This window comes from Palaemon carinicauda, chromosome 39 (assembly GCF_036898095.1).
Source record: "Palaemon carinicauda isolate YSFRI2023 chromosome 39, ASM3689809v2, whole genome shotgun sequence".
NCBI lineage: Eukaryota > Metazoa > Arthropoda > Malacostraca > Decapoda > Palaemonidae > Palaemon > Palaemon carinicauda.
Genome location: NC_090763.1, coordinates 12,725,871 through 12,745,549, shown reverse-complemented (window position 1 = coordinate 12,745,549; position 19,679 = coordinate 12,725,871). Strand labels below are relative to the sequence as shown.

Here is a 19,679-nt window from a genome sequence, read left to right as displayed (position 1 = left end):
GAGGGACTTGAAGTTCAGCAGGGCTAAATGAACTGCTAGTAGCTCCTTGCAGTTGATGTGGAGCAATCCCTGTTCCTCGTTCCACGTTCCCGAGCATTCCCGTCCGTTCAAGGTCGCACCCCAGCCCGAGTCCGATGCATCTGAGAAGAGATGAAGATTGGGGGTCTGAATAGCCAACGATAGGCCCTCCCTGAGAAGGAGATTGTTCTTCCACCACAGGAGAGTGGTCTTCATCTCTTGGGTGATTGGGATAGAGACTGCTTCGAGAGTCGAACCCTTGTCCCAATGAGCTGCAAGATGGAATTGAAGAGGGCGGAGGTGGAGTCTCCCTAGCTCGACGAACAGGGCCAGTGATGAAAGGGTCCCTGTGAGACTCATCCACTGTCTCACCGAGCAACTGCTCCTCTTCAGCATGCTCAAGATGCACTCTAGGGCTTGGCTTATCCTGGGGGCCGATGGAAAAGCCCGAAAATCCTGACTCCGAATCTCCATTCCCAAGTACACAATGGATTGGGAGGGAATGAGCTGAGACTTTTCTATGTTGACTAACAGACCCAGTTGTCTGATTAAGTCCAAAGTCCAGTTGAGATTCTCCAGACAGCGACGACTCGTGGAGGCTCTCAACAGCCAGTCGTCTAAGTAGAGGGAGGCTCTGATGTCCGATAAGTGTAGGAATTTTGCTATATTCCTCATCAGATGAGTGAACACCATAGGAGCTGTGCTTAGGCCAAAACACAGGGCTTGGAATTGGTAGACAACCTTTCCAAAAACGAATCTCAGGAAAGGTTGGGAGTCTGGATGAATAGGAACGTGAAAGTAGGCATCTTTCAAGTCCAACGAGACCATCCAGTCCTCCTGTCTGACCGCTGCTAGGACCGACTTCGTCGTCTCCATCGTGAACGTCTGCTTGGTGACATACGCGTTGAGCGCGCTGACGTCCAGCACCGGTCTCCAACCTCCTGTCTTCTTGGCCACAAGAAAGAGACGGTTGTAGAAGCCCGGGGATTGATGGTCCCGGACTATAACCACTGCCTTCTTCTGCACAAGTAGCGACACCTCCTGGTGCAATGCTAGCCTCTTGTCCTCTTCTTTGTAGTTGGGAGAGAGGTTGATGGGAGATGTGGTCAGAGGTGGTTTGAGGCAGAATGGAATCCTGTAACCGTCCCTCAGCCAACTGACAGACTGGGCGTCTGCACCTCTCTTCTCCCAGGCTCGCCAGAAGATCTTGAGTCTGGCTCCTACTGCTGTCTGGAGATGCGGAGAGTCAGTTTTTTCCTTTAGATGTCTTGGAGCCTTTCCTAGACTTGCTCCTGTAAGAGTCTGGACGGGAGCTTCCTCGGCTGGGGGCTCTACCACGAAAGGGCGGTATGAACCTCGTAGCAGGGGTATCAGCCACTGGGGAGCGATAAGTCTTGGGGACTGAGGTAGCAACCTTAGACTTACGAGCCGATGAGGCTACAAGATCGTGTGTGTCCTTTTGTATCAGGGCAGCAGACAAGTCCTTAACCAGCTCTTCGGGGAAGAGGAACTTCGAGAGCGGAGCAAAAAGGAGTTGTGACCTTTGACAAGGTGTAATGCTGGAGGAAAGGAAGGTACACAGCTGTTCCCTTTTCTTCAAAACCCCTGATACAAACATCGACGCAAGCTCACCAGATCCATCCCTGATGGCCTTATCCATGCAGGACATTAATAGCATGGCAGAATCCTTGTCCGCAGGAGAGGTCTTCTTGCTGAGGGCCCCCAGGCACCAGTCTAGAAAGTTGAACATCTCAAATGCTCTAAATACTCCCTTCAGTAAGTGATCAAGGTCTGAGAAGGTCCAGCAAACCTTAGAGCGCCTCATTGCAGTTCTCCGAGGCGAGTTTACCAGACTTGAGAAGTCAGCCTGGGCAGAGGCAGGTACTCCCAAGCCTGGTGCTTCTCCTGTGGCATACCAAACGCTCGCTTTCGAAGTGAGCTTAGTCGGAGGGAACATGAAAGAAGTTTTGCCAAGGTGTTGCTTAGTCTGCAGCCACTCCCCTAAGATCCTTAACGCTCTCTTAGAGGACCTTGCTAGGACTAGCTTAGTATAGGTGGACTTAGCTTGCTGTATGCCCAGCGAAAACTCAGATGGCGGAGAGCGGGGAATAGCAGAGACAAAGTGGTCTGGGTAAACCTCCCTAAGCAGAGCCAAGACCTTACGAAAGTCAATAGACTGTGGAGAAGGCTTGGATTCATCCACGTCTGACGAGGGATCCAGGTGTGCCGCCTCATCATCAGACGCCTCATCACCAGAGTGTAGCGAAGAGATCGGACAAGAATGCTGAACAGCAGAGTCAGAACGAGTAGGAACAATATTAGTGGTTTCCTCTTCAAGTAACTGTTGAGGGAAAACCCGAGGCTCAGACTGCAAAGGCTGAATAAAAGACGAAGCAGAAGGAAGGCGCATGGGTGGAGGAGGCTGACTCCTAGCATGAGTGGTTGAACCCAAGGGTAGCGCTTGCTGAGCGGTTGGCGGAAGCGGAGTAGCAAGTTCCTGTTCCTGTGGTGTGAGCGGAGCGCGATGAGGTAGAGGCTGCGCAGAACAAGGTAAATGTCTCGCAAGCTGAGGCTCCTGATGCGCAAGGCTAAGGTGTTGTGGTGCTTGCCTTGTGGAGGGTTGAGCTCGCTGCAGCGAGAGCTGAGGAGACAGACTCATGGACGGGAGAGGTTGTTGTACCTCAACCGAGTGTTGCATCACTGGTGGAGCAGCAAGTGGAGGCGGAGGAAGAGAGGTATAATCCTCCTGATCCCATTGTAAAGGTTGCCTTAAGGAAGGCGGAGGCTGAACACCACTGGGAACAGCAAACTCAGAACGTGGCTCAACATCGTACGCCTGGCAGGTGGTACTGCGATCAGGCGGAGCGAGCGCAGGCGGAGCGAGCGCAGGCGGAGGGAGTGTAGGCGGAGGCGGAGGCGCAACACTCTCAGCCCGACACTCACGCATCAAGTCCGAAAGCTGTGCTTGCATGGACTGTAGTAGAGTCCACTTGGGGTCGGCAGAAACTACAGTAGGCTGAGGTAAAGCCTTAACAGTCGAGCTCTGTTGTGGCAGAACCTTACTCCTCTTGGGCGGAGTGCAGTCGACAGATGACTGCGGCGAGTCAGAGCTGAGCCAATGACTGCAACCTGGCTGAGCACTCGCGGACTGGACTCTGCGTTTAAGTGGTCTCGAGACCTGAGACCAACGTTTCTTCCCTGACAGTTGATCAGCGGACGAGAAAAAGACGGGCTCAATCGTCTGCAGGTGGGAGTGACGGTCTTTGGAAGACACGCCCGCAACCACCGAGGATACTTCTGTGCGCCTAACAAGGCCTGCCGAACCCTTATGCCCTTCGACATTGCTTCTCCCCTGGGCTTGGGAGCTTGCAAGAGGTCCCGGACTGGGAGGACGACTGGCTCGCACAGAAATATCCTCACGCACCACACTGGCACTGACACTAGCACTTGGCACTGCACTGACACTAGCACTCGTCACAGCACTGGCACTAATTCCACCCACTGCACTCTTGACCTTAAGTTCCTTGACTTCGGCCATCAGAGACTTATGATCACTTACCACTGACTCTACTTTATCGCCTAAGGCCTGAATAGCACGCAAAACAACAGACATATCAGGCGGAGGGCAAATAGTAGGTTCGGGGGTAGCCACTACAGGGGTAGGAAAAGGTAGGGGATCATGAGGTGAGGAAAAAAGTGAAGAGTGAGAACTCCTCCTAACTCTACCTCTCTCTAACTTAGTTGAATACTTCAAAAGACGGACAAATTCCAGTTCCGAAAGTCCGGCGCATTCCTCACATCGATTTTCTAACTGACAGGGCCTGTCCCTACAGTCAGAACAAGCGGTGTGAGGATCTACCGAGGCCTTCGGAATACGCCTATTGCAAGACCTACATCGTCTATGGGAGGGGGCTTGCGAAATGTCAGACATCTTGAATCCAAAGAGTTAGCCAAAGGGGGTTCCAAAATCAAGCAAAAGATCGTTAACCGTTAATCAGGACTATATAAAAGCTATCTAGCTAATATAAGAAGGTTTCCAGTAAAGCGACAGCCGAAATCTGAGAGAATACTTCACCAAATAGCCGTGAAAATACTCGAAGATCATAAGCGTATCCCAGAACGTCTTGCCGGAAGCACGACAGAGGAATAATTGAGGAGGTGTCAACAAGAAGTACTTTAGTACCTGGCCACAGGTGGCGCTGGTAAGTACACCCCCTTCTAGTATTGTGATAGCTGGCGTATCCCTCCATAGAATTCTGTCGGGCAACGGAGTTGACAGCTACATGATTATCGGGTAAGTTTAATATTGAAAAATCAATTCCACATATTGCAATTATGTTCATAGGGTCAATTTAATAATTATTATTAAATCTTTCAAATATTTCATTGTTCTGCTGAACATTGACTTTCAATCAATTGGTATTCAAGCTTGTTTGGACGACAGTAAGATTACTATTTGCTCTCTCTACTTCCTGCCTGGATTTAGTTTCCCCTTTGATGATACTCAAGCTTTAATTAATCGGCTTCCCCCATATTTATTCCTTGAGGATTCTCATTTCCATAATGCACTTTGCGATGGAAATGCTCTGAATGTAAAAGGAAAAATAATTGACGCTATTACCCTTACTGCCTAACTAGTGTAGTTCCTATTCAAGCAGAGTCGGTTCATGAGCAGCCCTTTACTAAACGGGACAACAAGGGAGAAGGAAGCAACTGAAGCAGCATCCTGGTTCTTGAGGTAATTGGCTTGTAAGGCTTTCTGTAGTATGAAAGAAGTGCAAGTGAAAACACGTACGTTCATGAAGGATGAATTCCCGTGAGTGGGTCGGATTTAATGCACAAACCTGGCCCCCTTGATGCGGATCCCTCTGATTTCGCAGGAGATGGAGAACTTTGTGAAGCCAAGAAGCCTGTTTGTGATACATAAACAAGAACCCAAAAGAGTGATGGGTACTGAGCTTTGACCTAGCGTATTATCCCCATTGTCGAAGAATCGAGTAAGTTTAGGTTCCCAGAAGGAAAAAACTGTTAAAACTCCTTCAACTCTACATCTAAGTACTGAATGCCCAAGAGCGAGAAGAGAGACTATCTATGCCGTCTAGGCGAGTGTTCTCTCTTGTGCACCTCACTCTCATGGAAGTGGTTGCTGATTCAGAAGCCTAGACGGGAGCAGGCTTATCAGTGATCACTAGCCTCCGACCAGTGAACGTCAAGCAAGTAAACAGCAAACAAGCGAGTGATGAGCTACCGTCGTGTGAGACAACGAACGACTAGCTGTCGAACATTAAAACGGTGAACGGTGCTATTTATAAACAACTAGAGATTGTCTAGCCATTGAAAAACCATGATTGGCAGCTGACAAATCTGAGACCTGGTAAATCCAAGATCTACCAAATTGGAGCACTGGTGACCCGCAAGCAAGGTGTCTGCCATTGGCATACCTATCAGTGAGCTTCAAGCTGACTCTGTGGGACCTGGCAATCAGGGTTGTAGGTAGCTTTTCATCGACAATCAAAAGAGCACTTTAAGTGTTGATATATAAAAATAATTATCTAAATAAAAACTCACTTAAAATTAAGCGTTACTGAAATTACATTACTAATCTAAATAATGAAAACCAAAACTATACAAGGTACCTAATAAGATAATATCAGTAAAAATAGAATGAACAATGTACTATTAATTTACCTTTCCAACTGCAACTACACACGTAGCCATATCAAGGACGAAGCTGTCATCCCCCTTAGCCGGGGCAGAAAGAGCAATTGGATTTGTACCAAGCAATGCCTAAAAATACATAAAAAGATTACCACTCATCTACATTTACCAATAAGAAAGTTCTAGCAATAACGGAACTTGTTGCAGGACTTCAGAATCTCTGATTCACGTACTTTATTAAATGAAAGGTTTGAGAAAAGTGATTTTCTAAGATTCCACACTGCAATAAAGGTCAATATGAAAGAAAGAAGTGTACCTTAAGGGGACCGTCCGCTATGCCCTGCATTTTTTTTTCTATTTATTCAAAATACAGTGAACCCTCGCTACTTCGCGGTTCGACCATCGCGGATTTTTTCCATAACCCATATATATACAGTAATATATATATATATATATGTATGCATGTATTTATGTATATATGTAGGTATGTATATGTGTATACATATATATATATATATATATATATATATATATATATATATATATATATATATATATATATATATATACACACACACACACACATATATATATATATATATATATATATCTATATATCTAAAGTAGGAAGATGTGATGTAGTTCTAAGGGAAAAGTATGGGAAATATGTCTGGGTAATAAGCAAAGCTCTACCTCCAGTTTGTTTCTACATTATGATCAGAGATAAATGTAAACAAAACATTGGTTGCCATTTTTTATCGTGCTTTTTAGCATGTTTAGGAAATGCATGATATAAAATCACCTTTAATATTTGTGCCTGTTTTAGTTTAGGGTACTGTAGTACATGCATTAAGTGTTCTGTACATTAAAGGGTAGTTTGTTAACAGTACTACGTACAAGGGAAGGTTTTAAAAGTCTGAATATACATGTTGAATAAATAGGTAAATATGGTGTCACTACTTCGCGGATTTTCACCTATCGCGGCCGCGACTGGAACCTATCTACCGCGATAAACGAGGGTTCACTGTACACCATTTCTAAATATGTTTTAGACATACAGTGGAACCTCTACACACGAACGTATCTACATCCGAATTTTCCAACATCCGAAGTAAAATTTGAGCAAATTTTTTACTATACACCCGAATTTTATTTCGACACACGAAGTAAGCAATTTTTGTCGTACCGGTTGTATGGTTGTATCCGAATTTTTCTACACGCGAAGTACAATTCGAACACGTTCCTACTCTACACCCGAATGTTTTTTTCGACACCCGAAGTAAACAATACTCGTACGCGTAGTCGGTGCTCATAGCGCCTGAAGTGTTTTTTATTTCCGCCGATAGAAGGCAGCACTTCGACCTCGGAGGGACCCTCAATTAGCGCGGCTTGGGTCAGTCCTCTGTTCTCGTTGGCTTCTTGTGGTTGTGCTCTGTGCGTTCTGCTATTAACTCTGTTTTAATTGTGATTTTTTACGTGCATCCTTTAACGGTAATTTACGTAAAGTATGGGTCCTAAAAGGCTTAGTTTTGCCAGTGGTAGTGGTAGTGGTGAGAAAAGGAAGAAGGAAATGCTTTCTTTAGACGTTAAGCAGGAAATTATTGAAAAACATGAGCGTGGCATCCGCGTGAGTGAACTTGCTAAACAGTATGGCCGTAATATGTTGACTATCTCGACAATCCTTAAACAGAAGGAAGCTATAAAAGCAGTGAAACCTTCTAAGGGGATCACCATAATTTCAAAACGCCGTAGCCCTATCATAGAAGAGATGGAACGACTTCTGCTAGTGTGGATCAAGGACAGAGAAATCGTTGGCGACACCATCACCGAGACCATCATCTGCGAGAAGGCGCACGCCATCTTTACGGTCTTGAAGGAGGAGAGCTCTGGGGGTGATGCTGGGGAGAGTTCAACCGAGCCTTCCTCTGATGATTTCAAGGCATCTCGTGGCTGGTTCGAGAAATTTAAGAAACGGTCCGGGATTCATTCAGTTGTTCGCCACGGAGAGGCTGCTAGTGCGGACACAAAGGCTGCAGCTGACTTTGTCAAGAACTTCGAAAGGATCGTGCAGGAAGAAGGCTACGTAGAGCAGCAAGTGTTTAATTGTGATGAAACCGGGCTGTTTTGGAAGAAGATGCCGAGTCGAACCTACATCACCGCCGGAGAGAAGAAATTGCCTGGGCATAAGCCAATGAAGGATCGGTTGACTCTTGCCCTATGTGCCAACGCTAGCGGGGACTTTAAAGTCAAGCCCTTACTGGTTTACCATTCAGAGAACCCTAGGGCCTTTAAGGCACACAACGTCGATAAGGACCAGCTTCATGTTTTCTGGCGATCCAACTCGAAGGCCTGGGTCACTAGGCAATTCTTTGTGCAATGGGTTAACCAAGTTTTCGGCCCTTCTGTGAAGAAGTATCTTCATGAACAGAAATTGCCTGCTATGCCTTGACAATGCACCCGGTCACCCCCCCCCCCCCCGGACTTGAAGATGATATCTTCGATGAATTTAAGTTCATAAAGGTGCTGTATCTTCCACCGAATACCACCTCTATCCTCCAGCCCATGGACCAGCAAGTCATCTCTAATTTTAAGAAGCTGTACACCAAGCACTTATTTAAGCAGTGCTTTAATGTCACGCAAAGCACCAACTTAACTTTCCGTGAATTTTGGAGGAGCCACTTCAACATCGTGCACTGCTTGAAGTTCATAGATCAGGCTTGGGTGGGATTAACTCGACGGACCCTCAATTCTGCCTGGAAGAAGCTGTGGCCTCATGCAGTTTCTTCCCGAGATTTCAAAGATTTTGACCCCGAACCTGATCCCATGGTGGGTGCAGCGGAAGCCGTAGAGGAAATCGTCTCCCTTGGCAAGTCCATGGGTCTGGAGGTCGACGCAGATTACGTTACGGAACTCGTCGCCGAACATCACGACGAACTTACCACGGATGAGCTCAAGGAACTCCATGCTATGTCTGAGCACATGAGTGATGACGAGGAAGGGAGCGAGGAGGTAGAACATGTGTTAGGTTCGGCGCATATAAAAGAGGTGTTAGGAAAATATCAAGACGTGGTCGACTTCATCGACAAATACCACCCAAAAAAATTGCAGGTTTGTTGTGTAGTTTTGCAGTTCGATGATGTTTGCCTAACTCACTTTCGAAACATTCTGAAAAGCCGTACCAAGCAATTATCTATCGATAATTTCTTTAAAAAAACTGCGAAGCGAACTCGTGATGAAGAGGATGTAAGTGATTTGAAAAAAACGGCAAAGAGTGAAGCGGAAGAAAGTGAAACAAAGAAAACGGCAGAGTGAAGCGAAAGAAATTCAGTCAATTTTAAGTGTAGAGTGTGAAAGTGATTAAAATTACGTAATCATCAAAAAGTAAAAAAGAAAATGTAAAAAAAAATATAAAATATATAAAAAAAAAATAAGCTAAGTTATGTTAAAGTTCACTTAGTGTAAGTTAGAATAAGTTACGGTAGTGTACGTTTATCGTGGTTAACCTCTCTACCTCCTCGCCGCCCGTCCGTCTCCTCTCTGCGTAGCAAGACTAACAACACCTGCGCTGGAGTTTCTAAGGTAAAGTGACTCTAAAAACCCGTTTCTTATTTATCATTTTTTGCTAATTCTTCTTATTTACATGTCTATTATCTAATTTAGTGTGCATTATTTTCATGGGAAATTATGTGCAGTAGTTTATTAAGAAATTATCATAGGTTTTTGGGCTCAACCACGGATTAATCCTATTTCAATGTATTCTTATGGGAAAATTCGTTTCTACATCCGAACATGTTCTACATCCGAAGTTGGTTCTGGAACGGATTAAATTCGTATGTAGAGGACCACTGTATATAATACCTTCATCATATAAAAATTTCAAGTCATTGGATCAAAAACTTTTTGAGTTATTAGCAAAAATCATGATTTAAAAAAAAATTAGGTACATTTTTCTCCACTAATATGACACCAATTGTATTGAAAATCATACCATCAAAACTTCTTTATAAACTTTAAATAATTCTGTGACAGATTTTCAATTTTCCTTTTTTTTTTAATTATTTTTTTTTTCTTAATTCTCTTCATCTAAAAGCAAAATAATCATGAAAAGAGAAAAAGGAAAATTAAAATTCTGTCCCACATAATTGTGGGATCTTTATTCCTCTTTTCAATGATATCTTACTCTCTAAACTTGAACAATAAATAACAGAAAAAATGTACTGAAGTGTGAATAAGTATGATTTTGAGTTATGAGCTCCTAAAGATTTGCTATAAATTTTTGTTTTTATCTTAGAAAAATCAAAATAACATTATTATGATAACCTTACTTTGTACTTTATTGTTTATTCCTACATGAAGGCTCCCTAAACAAGGTATTTAAATGCTAAGTTTACTAATACACTTAGTGTGAGGGTGTCATGAGTTGGCAGGGGCCTCTCATTGTTGCCAGAGTTTTAGTTAGAATGTTCCAGCTTTGAACTCTTTTTCATGTTTCCCTCTCTTCTTGGTTCTTTTTTGTTGCTCTCTTTTTGTTTTGTTCTTTCTTTGACCTTGGGTAACATTGGCCTTGCTATAAAGTTCACGAGGACGTTGTGAAAACATAATGTACATACGAATTGCAAGCAAACAAACACACATACATCGTAACTTCAATACATCTTTAGAAACTTTGGCTGGTCTCTTAGATCATAGTTTGCATTCACCTACCCTCTACCAATGCCTTCCCTCTCTGCCAAACGTACAAGATTTCGAAACACAAGTGAAAAAAAATCGCTATATATATGCAAAAATAAACGCACAAAGACGATTCTGTCAAATTCAATCATGCAGACCACGCAGTAAGGATAGCGACATCATTTGAAGACTGCTTTATCTTCATTATTTGTAAAAAAAAATTGGCTGAAACTTCTGGAGAGCATGTACAACATGTTTCTGAATACATAGAAACAAAAAACTATTTAAAATTTTTTAAAGTTATGTCAATCACCATAGCAGACGGTCCCCTTAAACCTACCTTCTTTGCGCGGGTGGGAGCAACAAGTGAAGATGTGTTAGTGAAGCTCATTCCCTGGAAACAGAATAATTCCTGTGAATAACACTTGAATATAAAATAAAAAAAACAGAAGCTGAAAAACCTCCAAAGTTCGACATCAATACTAAAGACGATTTTGGTATTTACATGGACATATTAACTATAGTCCATTTCTTTTATCGAGGCAGATTTGCACCGACTCGCGGCGGTGCCCTTTTAGCTCGGAAAGGTTCCCTGATCGCTGATTGGTTAGAATTATCTCGTCCAACCAATCAGCGATCAGGAAACTTTTCCGAGCTAAAAGGGCACCACTGTGAGTCGGTGCAAATATGCATCCCTAAAAGAAATGGACTATAATTATTAACTACAGTACTGTCCACCATCTCATAATTTAACTACATGCAACGATATCTATATCTAAAAAGTGACAATTTTATCCAATATTCTGAGGTCTTTCTTTAATATTCTTATAATAATTGGTATGGGTTAGCTCTTAAGTGACCTGAAAGCAGTTCTTGAACAAAAGGTAAATCAATCTCAGGTCAAATCATAGGTGAAAACTGTCATTATATTTAACAGTTTACATTAAACATAATTAAAAGGAATCTTATGCAGTCCACTGCTTTGCAAAATCTTAAATTGTGGTTACACTGACTTTTCTTATCTTTTCCATACATTTTACCGAACCCCTTTACATCATCATCTTTCTGTCCTCTATTTCTAAATACAGTATTTGCAGTATTAGCATTATCTATAAGTTATCTTCTAAACAACAAAATTATAAGTTTTCTTATTGAAAACAAAAATAAAAAAATCAACATCTAACATTAAGATACAAATACAATTTATGCTAGGACCAGTGATAAGAAATCAAAATTTTAAAAGAAAATTATCTTTACAGATACATAGTACAGTATAGCTTTTCATAATAAAATATGAAAAAAAGCTTCATAATCAAAAGTTAGCCAAAAAATGCAAAATCTTGCAGAAAATATCTTCCTATTTCTATAAAAAGCCTGTAAAAAAATAAGAGCAACTACAAAAAGGCCGAAGGAAAGTGATAGCGCAGCCACCAAATTACCAATAACTCACCAATAGCCCTTGTTCTGTGGCCCTCATTGCATACCAACCAGCAATTCCATAATGGTTACTTCCTGAAATACATTAACTGCTTGAAACAAAATTTTTATAATGTATATATTTCTATAATAAATACTATTATTATTTTCATTATTATCATTACTTGCTAAGCTACAATCCTAGTTGGAAAAGCAAGATGCTATAAGCCCAGGGGCCCAACAGGGAAAATAGCCCAGTGAGGAAATGAAACAAGGAAAAATAAAATATTTAAGAACAGTACCAACATTAAAATAAATATTTCCTATATAAACTATAAAACTAGAGAAAAAGAAATTAGATAGAATACTGTGCCCGAGTGTACCCTTAAGCAAGAGAACTCTAACCCAACACAGTGGAAGACCATGGTACAGAGACTATGGCACAACCCAAGACTAGAGAACAATAGCTTGATTTTGGTGTGTCCATCATTACAGTGGAGTAGTTAACCCATTTGGTGAAGAAGAATTGTTTGGTAATCTCAGTGTTGTCAAGTGTGGGAGGACAGAGGAGAATCTGTAAAGAATAGGCCAGACTATTTGGTATATGTGTAGGCAAAGTGAACCATAACCAGAGAGAAGGATTCAGTCAAAGGACCCCATAACACTCTAACGGTAGTATCTATACGGGTGGCTCGTGCCCTAGCCAACCTACGACCAGAAATTCCAATTATAGCCACTAAGCTCTATAAGTCCAGATTACCATTATGCTACAGTTGTGGTATTACTACTTGAACAAATTCACTCCACATTAGAATGAATGATTTACTCCACATTTTGCATTTCAGAAATAAAACAGACCACTTAACAATATTAACCATACCTGTCAAATAATCATCTGTTCTCACATTTCTATAATTTTCAGTAAGTTAAGCCCAATTATTCAATACACTGAAGTTATGCATAAATTTAATTACAAATATATTTTATGCTTACTAGCTTCTACACACATAAGGACCTTATTTAATTCTATTTGATATAAAATTTTAATTCAAATCTCAACTTAAATTGAATAAGACAATTTGGTAGGCTTGTATGATCACACTCAACTAACGCATTTTCCAAAGCAGATAATTTTGTGGAATCACCCGCCATTTATCAAGAATAGCATAGATTTCAGATATTCATATATAACTTTTACATTTGTATAAACAATAACACTTGAAAATTCTGTAAATGAATTCCACTGTCTAAAAAATAACATCAACCTAATCTAGCACACCATGTTATCTTCAATCCTGCAGGATACGGGTAACCACAAACACAAAATAGGCTGCCATACAGTTTCTTTATAATTTTTTGCTCTATACTATAATATTACAGTATAGGATCTCCAGTGAAAAGTTCATGTAGCTTTTAATACAGTACTAAAAAAATTGTCGGACCTAAATGGTTGCACAAGTTTTACAAAGCATCTGGGGAATGTGTTATGGATCTTAGGAGGGCTTGTGTTTAAAGATGTTTTCAGTTTCCCTTGCCAATAGATCCAAAGCCTGTCAATGAACAGAGACTGTATTATTCCACTCCTATTCAGTTAACCTCCCTCTTCTATCCATTAAAATAAGGTTCTAGTACCCAATTTCTCTTCTAACTTCTAACATATATAGCCTAGCTGCACCCTTCAAACCTATCTCCCCCCCCCCCACCTTCTAACCTTAATTTTTATAAAGGCCAGGGAATTTAAATGAATTTCTTAGAATTTTAAAATGCAGGAATATAACAAATATAAGTTTAGGAACAGGTCACCCAAAGTATACCAACAATTAAGAGGTAAAGTGCTCTTCAAGTAGTCCTACTAATAAGTTCAAATGCTAAGAACACCTCATGTGGAATCACTATTGGAAAACATTATAAAAAAAAAACACACTTAGTTACACAGCAAAACAAATATAAGGTCCAGAAATCTATCAGATTCCTTTAATAAAATCAGAAATATAATGAGGAAAGCAAACAAAATTAACCTTAACAGAATATAAATAAACATACCTCTGGCACAGACCCAGCCAATGCCAGTTTCTTTGGCTTTTTTGACTGCTAGATCAATGCAGAAATTGCCGACAACTGGACCCAGCCCATTGTTACCATTGACTAAAGCCGTAGATACGCTTTCTGTTTCAATAGAAGGGTCCGCTCCTCCATCGCAGGTTTTTTGGAGTACGTTTTTTACGTACATTTCTGGAAATAGGCAGTTATTCAATACTATACAATACTGTAACCCAATCATAACCATATTACATATAACCACTGTATTCTAGTGCCAAACACAAAAATTATATTCTCTAATCAGCTTCTCATATACATTCACAGTTATATAATAAATGACTTTTAACAAGATCACTGAATCTCATTCCTATACAATATTTTACTCTTTGTTGGATATCAGATGATTCAAAGACCATTCGGAGCCCACTATCCGAGTCGCTCTGCTCAGATTGTCTGCGAGCACATTCCTCTTACTCGAAATGGCATAGGGGTTGCAGAAAGGTACCACCTTGTTTGGTTACATAAGCCACTACTGTAGTGTTGTCGCTCATCAGCACCAAAGAGTGACCTACAAGGAACTGTTGGAGAGCTAAAAAGGCTACTCTCATCTCTAAGAGATTATGGGCTAGTATCTTTCAGACTCGGACCATTGTCCGTTGGCTATGTGTTGCAGCATGTGGGCCCCCACCCTTCTTTTGATGCGTCTGTATAGAGAATCAATTCCGGGGAAGGGATAAGTAGGTTTGTTCCATAGGGACTAGCATATCTGGAGAGCCAGTGTGTTGGGTCCACCTGGATTTCAGTTGCCATTGGAGAGATCAAATCATGAGGCGACCGTTGGGCACTAGACGGACTAGAGATGCAAAGTGGCCTTGGAGACAACTACAGTACTGCTGGGCTGGAAGCTCTTCTCGTCTGAGAAAGGGGCTTGCAACCTCCCTCGGTCTGTGTACTCTGTTGTCTGATGGAAAAACTTTCTGAAGTTTGATGTCTATTATCATACCCTGGTATGCCAGTCTTTGAGATAGGAGCAGCGATGACTTCGAGATTTATCATGATTCCCAGTTCTTGACAAAACTCGAGCAGTCTATTTGATGTTGAGGAAGGGTCGCCACCAAGTCTGCTAGAATCAGCAAATCATCAAGGTATCTTAGGAGATTAATGCTGATTCTGTGAGCCCAAGAGGACACTTGGGCAAACACTCTCGTGGAGACCTGAGGTGCTGTTGAAAGGCCAAAACACAGCACTTTGAACTGGTATTGCCTGTTATTGTGTACGATCCATAGATACCTCCTTGAACACGGTTAAATTGGGATCTGGAGGTATGCCTCTTTGAGGTCCAGTGAGCACATGAAGGCCTGAAGCCTTACTGCTATCTCCATTCTGAACGGAGTTTGCAGGACAAACTTGGTCAGGGTCGAGAGATCATCAACTGGTCTCTAGAAACACAGTCTGGACTTTGGCCCAAAGGGCCAGCTTCTTTACGGATCCCTTCACATAGAAGCTCAATGAAACTGGATCTCTCGTCAGTGGAGCGAGAGATTGTATGAACAGGACGCGATAACCTACATAAATCACGAAGACTGTCCAGGGATCTGCCCCGTGTTGTAGCCACTCTGCCAGCAGCATTGCAGGAATCCCTCCCGCCCCGGTGGGCAGGTGAGAGGACCCCTCCAGACACTCCAGTGAAGAAATTCCAGAATGTCGGCCAAGCCTGAAGAACATCGAAAAGGGAGAAAGGCTCACCCGAGGGTAACAGTAAAGGTGCTTGTCTGGGGGAAGCAACGTCCCCAGAACCCTGAGGTTGCCATGGAGTTAGCTGGTCTACGCTCCTAATCGACTATCCCTCTGAAGAGACAGAGCGAGTAGAGCTTTGAGAAGAGATCAGGGGGTGAGAGAAGAAGTCCGAGGTTTCTTCTCCCTTGAGGAAGACCCTGAAGGCAAAGGCTCTCTCTTAGACAACCACTCCCTACACTCATCGCCACCTTTGGTAGTTGCTTTGCAGGCATCCTCCCACTGGTGGTAAGATGGGGGTACAAGCCCTCCCCAGTGCACACTTCTGGCCTCACTTCCTCTTCGGCTGGAGGGGTGACCTCTCCGACAAAAGTTAGGCCAAGGGTTCTGTCTCCCAGACTGTTGTCCATCTGTGGGAGGGAGGAGGCATCTCTGTTGGGGGGGTTGTTTAAAGGACGAGTCCTTAGTCTGTTTCTGAGAAGTGGGCAACCTTGGTGCCACTGCTCTGTTGACTACTGGGCTCTGCCCCATTCTTTCTAACTTCTCAATTGCTTTTGTCACGTCTGAGGACAGAAAGGGAGAAGAGTTGATGAGGTCAGTGTTCCATAGGATTATAGCATTTTTAAGGGACAGCAGTTGTTTAGAGCATCCTGCTAAGACAGCGTCACATCTCTTCAGAACAGTTCCCCATAGGAAAACGTTCTGGTGAAGGAGAAACTATGGCCTTGGCGCCAGATCTGGAGATTTCCTTAAGACTGGTCCTGTATGGTCTTCTTGAGATTACTCGAATCAGCGAATCAAGACTGCCCCAAGACCAATGGTCTATCCACGAACAGGTCTGAATGGCTGCCATGGCAGCTACCTCCATATTTTCCAGTTCAGGACCTGAAATTGTGGCTGGAAAATTTGGCAGTCTTTTGGCCAAAAGTTTAGATACCAAGTTGGCTACATCTGGATCAATGAGGAAAGGGCTCTGAAAAGAGCCAGAGTTCAACTTAAAAACGTCTCTGCCGTGGCAGGGGTAAGGGTGGAAATTTTAATGACCTACTCCCTTTCAACAAGTTTTCCGTGTTTGGTTGGAAAGGGTCACATCAAACCTAAGTGTGGGATTCTGAGACAGCGGGAAGATATCGTCCATGCCGCATTGTCTATTAACAGTGTGATAAAGGAGGCTCATCCAAACCTCAAAGCAGCAGATTGGGCTCATGATCTTGATAAAATGAGAGGCTTCTGAACTCAATACTGGGGCTTCAAGGGGGGGTACATCAGCAGAGCTTGTACTCGCACTCGCCAAGTTATTCTTAGGGGAATCATTTATCATGGAAATATCCAGTTGATGATTTTCTGATGTGATAGAGCCCTTTCTCCTTCCTCCAACATCCTTCCTTTCCCTTGAGTGATAACATGCAGAGGAGGCAGAGAAGGAGGAGTCCAAGTCACTCCCATTGTAAGAGTGGTTGTTTCTATCTCTAGATTTAGCGACAAAGAGTTAGTTTCTCTCTTGGAACTCATTCTACGATGTGAGAGAGTTCTCAGTACTCTGTCACTTTGAACGTCCATAGTGAAGACCTGTCTACGTTGTCTGCCAAATAGTTCTTCTACTTCTAATGCATGGGCGATTCTCGGAGAAGGGGCGAATTTACGTGCCCCGAATCCGCTTCCTGAACTTGTAACGAATTTCCTGTAAAAGAATAGCATTTTGAAGAACGCTTATCCTTGGAGCCACGATTGTCAGACCGAGTGTAAGAACTGGGTCTATCCAGCACAAGACACAAGATTCTTCTCTGTGTAAGGAGAGGTTCTATCTCTTGGTTTCTGGCCAAGAGTTTATAAAATTCCAGTAGAACTCTCTACGGTTTATCAAGTCCTCTAGTATGTAATGGACAAATAGCAATTTTCTTAGCATTATACACTCACACATCAAGATGGCGGCGTGTTCAGTGCTGTCACGATGCTTGGTAGTGACAACTTGCTTGGAATTGTTGGCTTGCCGAGGCTGGTGTGTGTGTGTGTGTGTGGGGGGGGGGGGGCCTCACGCACAGCCAAGGCAAATTACGTCATCCTGTCTAGATTCATGTTCAGATTTAAGAACCTAAACATTTGACCGAGCAGCATTTTTCGACAAAATTCTAGGTATGGCAGGAATAAGTGGTCCGACCACCCTCATAGTTCAGAGATGACAAATCTCTTGACCCATCCCTGGCGCTCTTTATGGGAGTTTTCTGCCGAAGACCCCTAGGCGTACAAGGCAAGCCTTTCTCGTTAGAATGAGTTGGAGACTGGTAATCACGATATTCCAATGAGGCCGCCTTGGTATAGTGGGGGGGATGAAAGACTCAACTCTAAAATCCCTACAGGAATGACGACATGCTTCTACTGTTCTGATAGGACACACTTAATGGGAACATCTTGTCTGCATAACCAGAAATGTATTAAACCCCACTCAGCGTACTTGGGGGGGGGGGGGGGGGAGGGGGGGGGGGTTAGGGGGACATAGACAAGGCAGCATATTTTGTAATACTGTAGAAGTGTCTAGCGACATAGCTGCCGTGGCCAGAGGATCTGCGGTAAGAACAGGTTCAATTTCGTAAAGCACATTTCTGACGCTGGGAGATATGTTCACGAAATTAAGGCCATTGTCCTCTGTGACAGAAATCTCAAGAGGGATTATGGCCCACAGAACTTGGACAGGGGATTATGTTCAACGCCAAACATACCTTTCTTTCCCTCTCATTACTCATGCTGGGATCACGCATTCACTTATCTTGACCCCGTTTACTCCCGCAAGCCAAAATTGCCCATTTTGTGCTATGGAGGGGCGAGTATAGACCGTATGCGGTTGACCTACATCTGACGGGAACTATTACAGCACAAGGGCAGTCTTTCGTAAGTACGTTTGTGTTTACATTTAACGTACGCATGTTCCCATTAGCGGATCGTTTGACTTGTGAATAGGTACGTCACTGTGCGGTCGAACGTTGGAGCCAACCCATCATACCCAACAGAGTTAAGCATACAGTATGTGCTGCTTTTAGTTGTTATCGAAGTAGAAAAAAATTCTGATTTCCTTTTAAATAAATATCTGGTCTCAATCCACAAGGTGAAATGATTATTGTAAACAATTTTCAGTTGTACATTTCTTTGATGTTTAAATATCAGTAAAACACAATCTTCTAAACTTCATGCTAAACAGCAAAGAATAAAGAATAAAACTCTCTCTCTTGACAAAAGGCCAGTGTTTGGCACAACCTTTGTTTTAATTTGAACTCTTGTATTGACTATTTCTGGAAATATATTTGAGAGATTCCTTTCATAAATTTTTATTATTTGCATTATGTATTTGCTTCTTTTACTTATTTGTATGCTATTTTATTCTAATATATTAAGAATCATTAACTCCAATACGATATTGACCATTTTGTGTAATATGTTTGAAATGTTTAATTTTGTGTGGTGTTTTTATTAGTATCATTATGTATTTACTTTAACTCCTTAATATAATAATGCATACAGCGGCACAGACCACAGACAGAGAAACCAAGTCGTTCTTGGAAAATACACGATATTGTGACAAATATACAAAAATAGATGCTTGGTCACTGAACTAGTGAACTGAATTATCTTGTGGCCCTTTAAATAGCACCTGGTCCGAGGTTTTAAATGTTTTCCGCTAGAATGTCTATCAGAAATGTTGCCAGATATATCCAGTCGAACTTACCAATTAATGATTTACCCAACATAAACGTATCATGTTTATGTCTGACCTACAAACTATATACATCTGACCTACATGCTAACATCAGCAGGCCGTCAAACCCACCAAATCTGTACAGCCGCTCATGTACAGGCTTGAGCCTGACTGTGATTTGCATCCAATTGGATACCTGACGGTACGTGTGCCACCCAAAATAACATGGCGCCACACGACAGGCGTACCAACACCGCGGTTTTACTTTGCAAGCCCTAAAGTTTGAAGTGTTTGATTGCCAACTACCATTAAAACATCTTACGGGAGAATACGGGAGCAAAATGTGGGAATGTGTGATCTCAGCATTACTGAGGGAGGAGGAGAATGATCTCTCTTGGCTCGCTTCCTCCAACAAGAGCGATATATATCCTATTAGGAGGATGACCACTCCCTA

General features: G+C 42.5%; 1 protein-coding gene across 6 annotated transcripts in view; it reads right to left on the bottom strand.

The window, feature by feature from the left end:
- LOC137631010 (uncharacterized oxidoreductase YjmC-like) overlaps positions 1-19,679 on the bottom strand; it is a 101,488-nt gene that overhangs the window by 29,470 nt on the left and 52,339 nt on the right. For all 6 annotated transcript variants that reach the window (XR_011041836.1, XM_068362555.1, XM_068362553.1 and 3 more), the window contains 4 exons: positions 13,807-13,995; positions 11,798-11,859; positions 10,688-10,741; positions 5,707-5,805 (listed from right to left, as the gene is read on the bottom strand). Coding sequence is in view for 5 of the 6 variants with exons in the window: in XM_068362555.1 (XP_068218656.1) it covers positions 5,707-5,805; positions 10,688-10,741; positions 11,798-11,859; positions 13,807-13,995 (404 nt within the window). In the remaining variant the exon portion in view is untranslated. The remainder of the gene's footprint in view (positions 1-5,706; positions 5,806-10,687; positions 10,742-11,797; positions 11,860-13,806; positions 13,996-19,679) is intronic.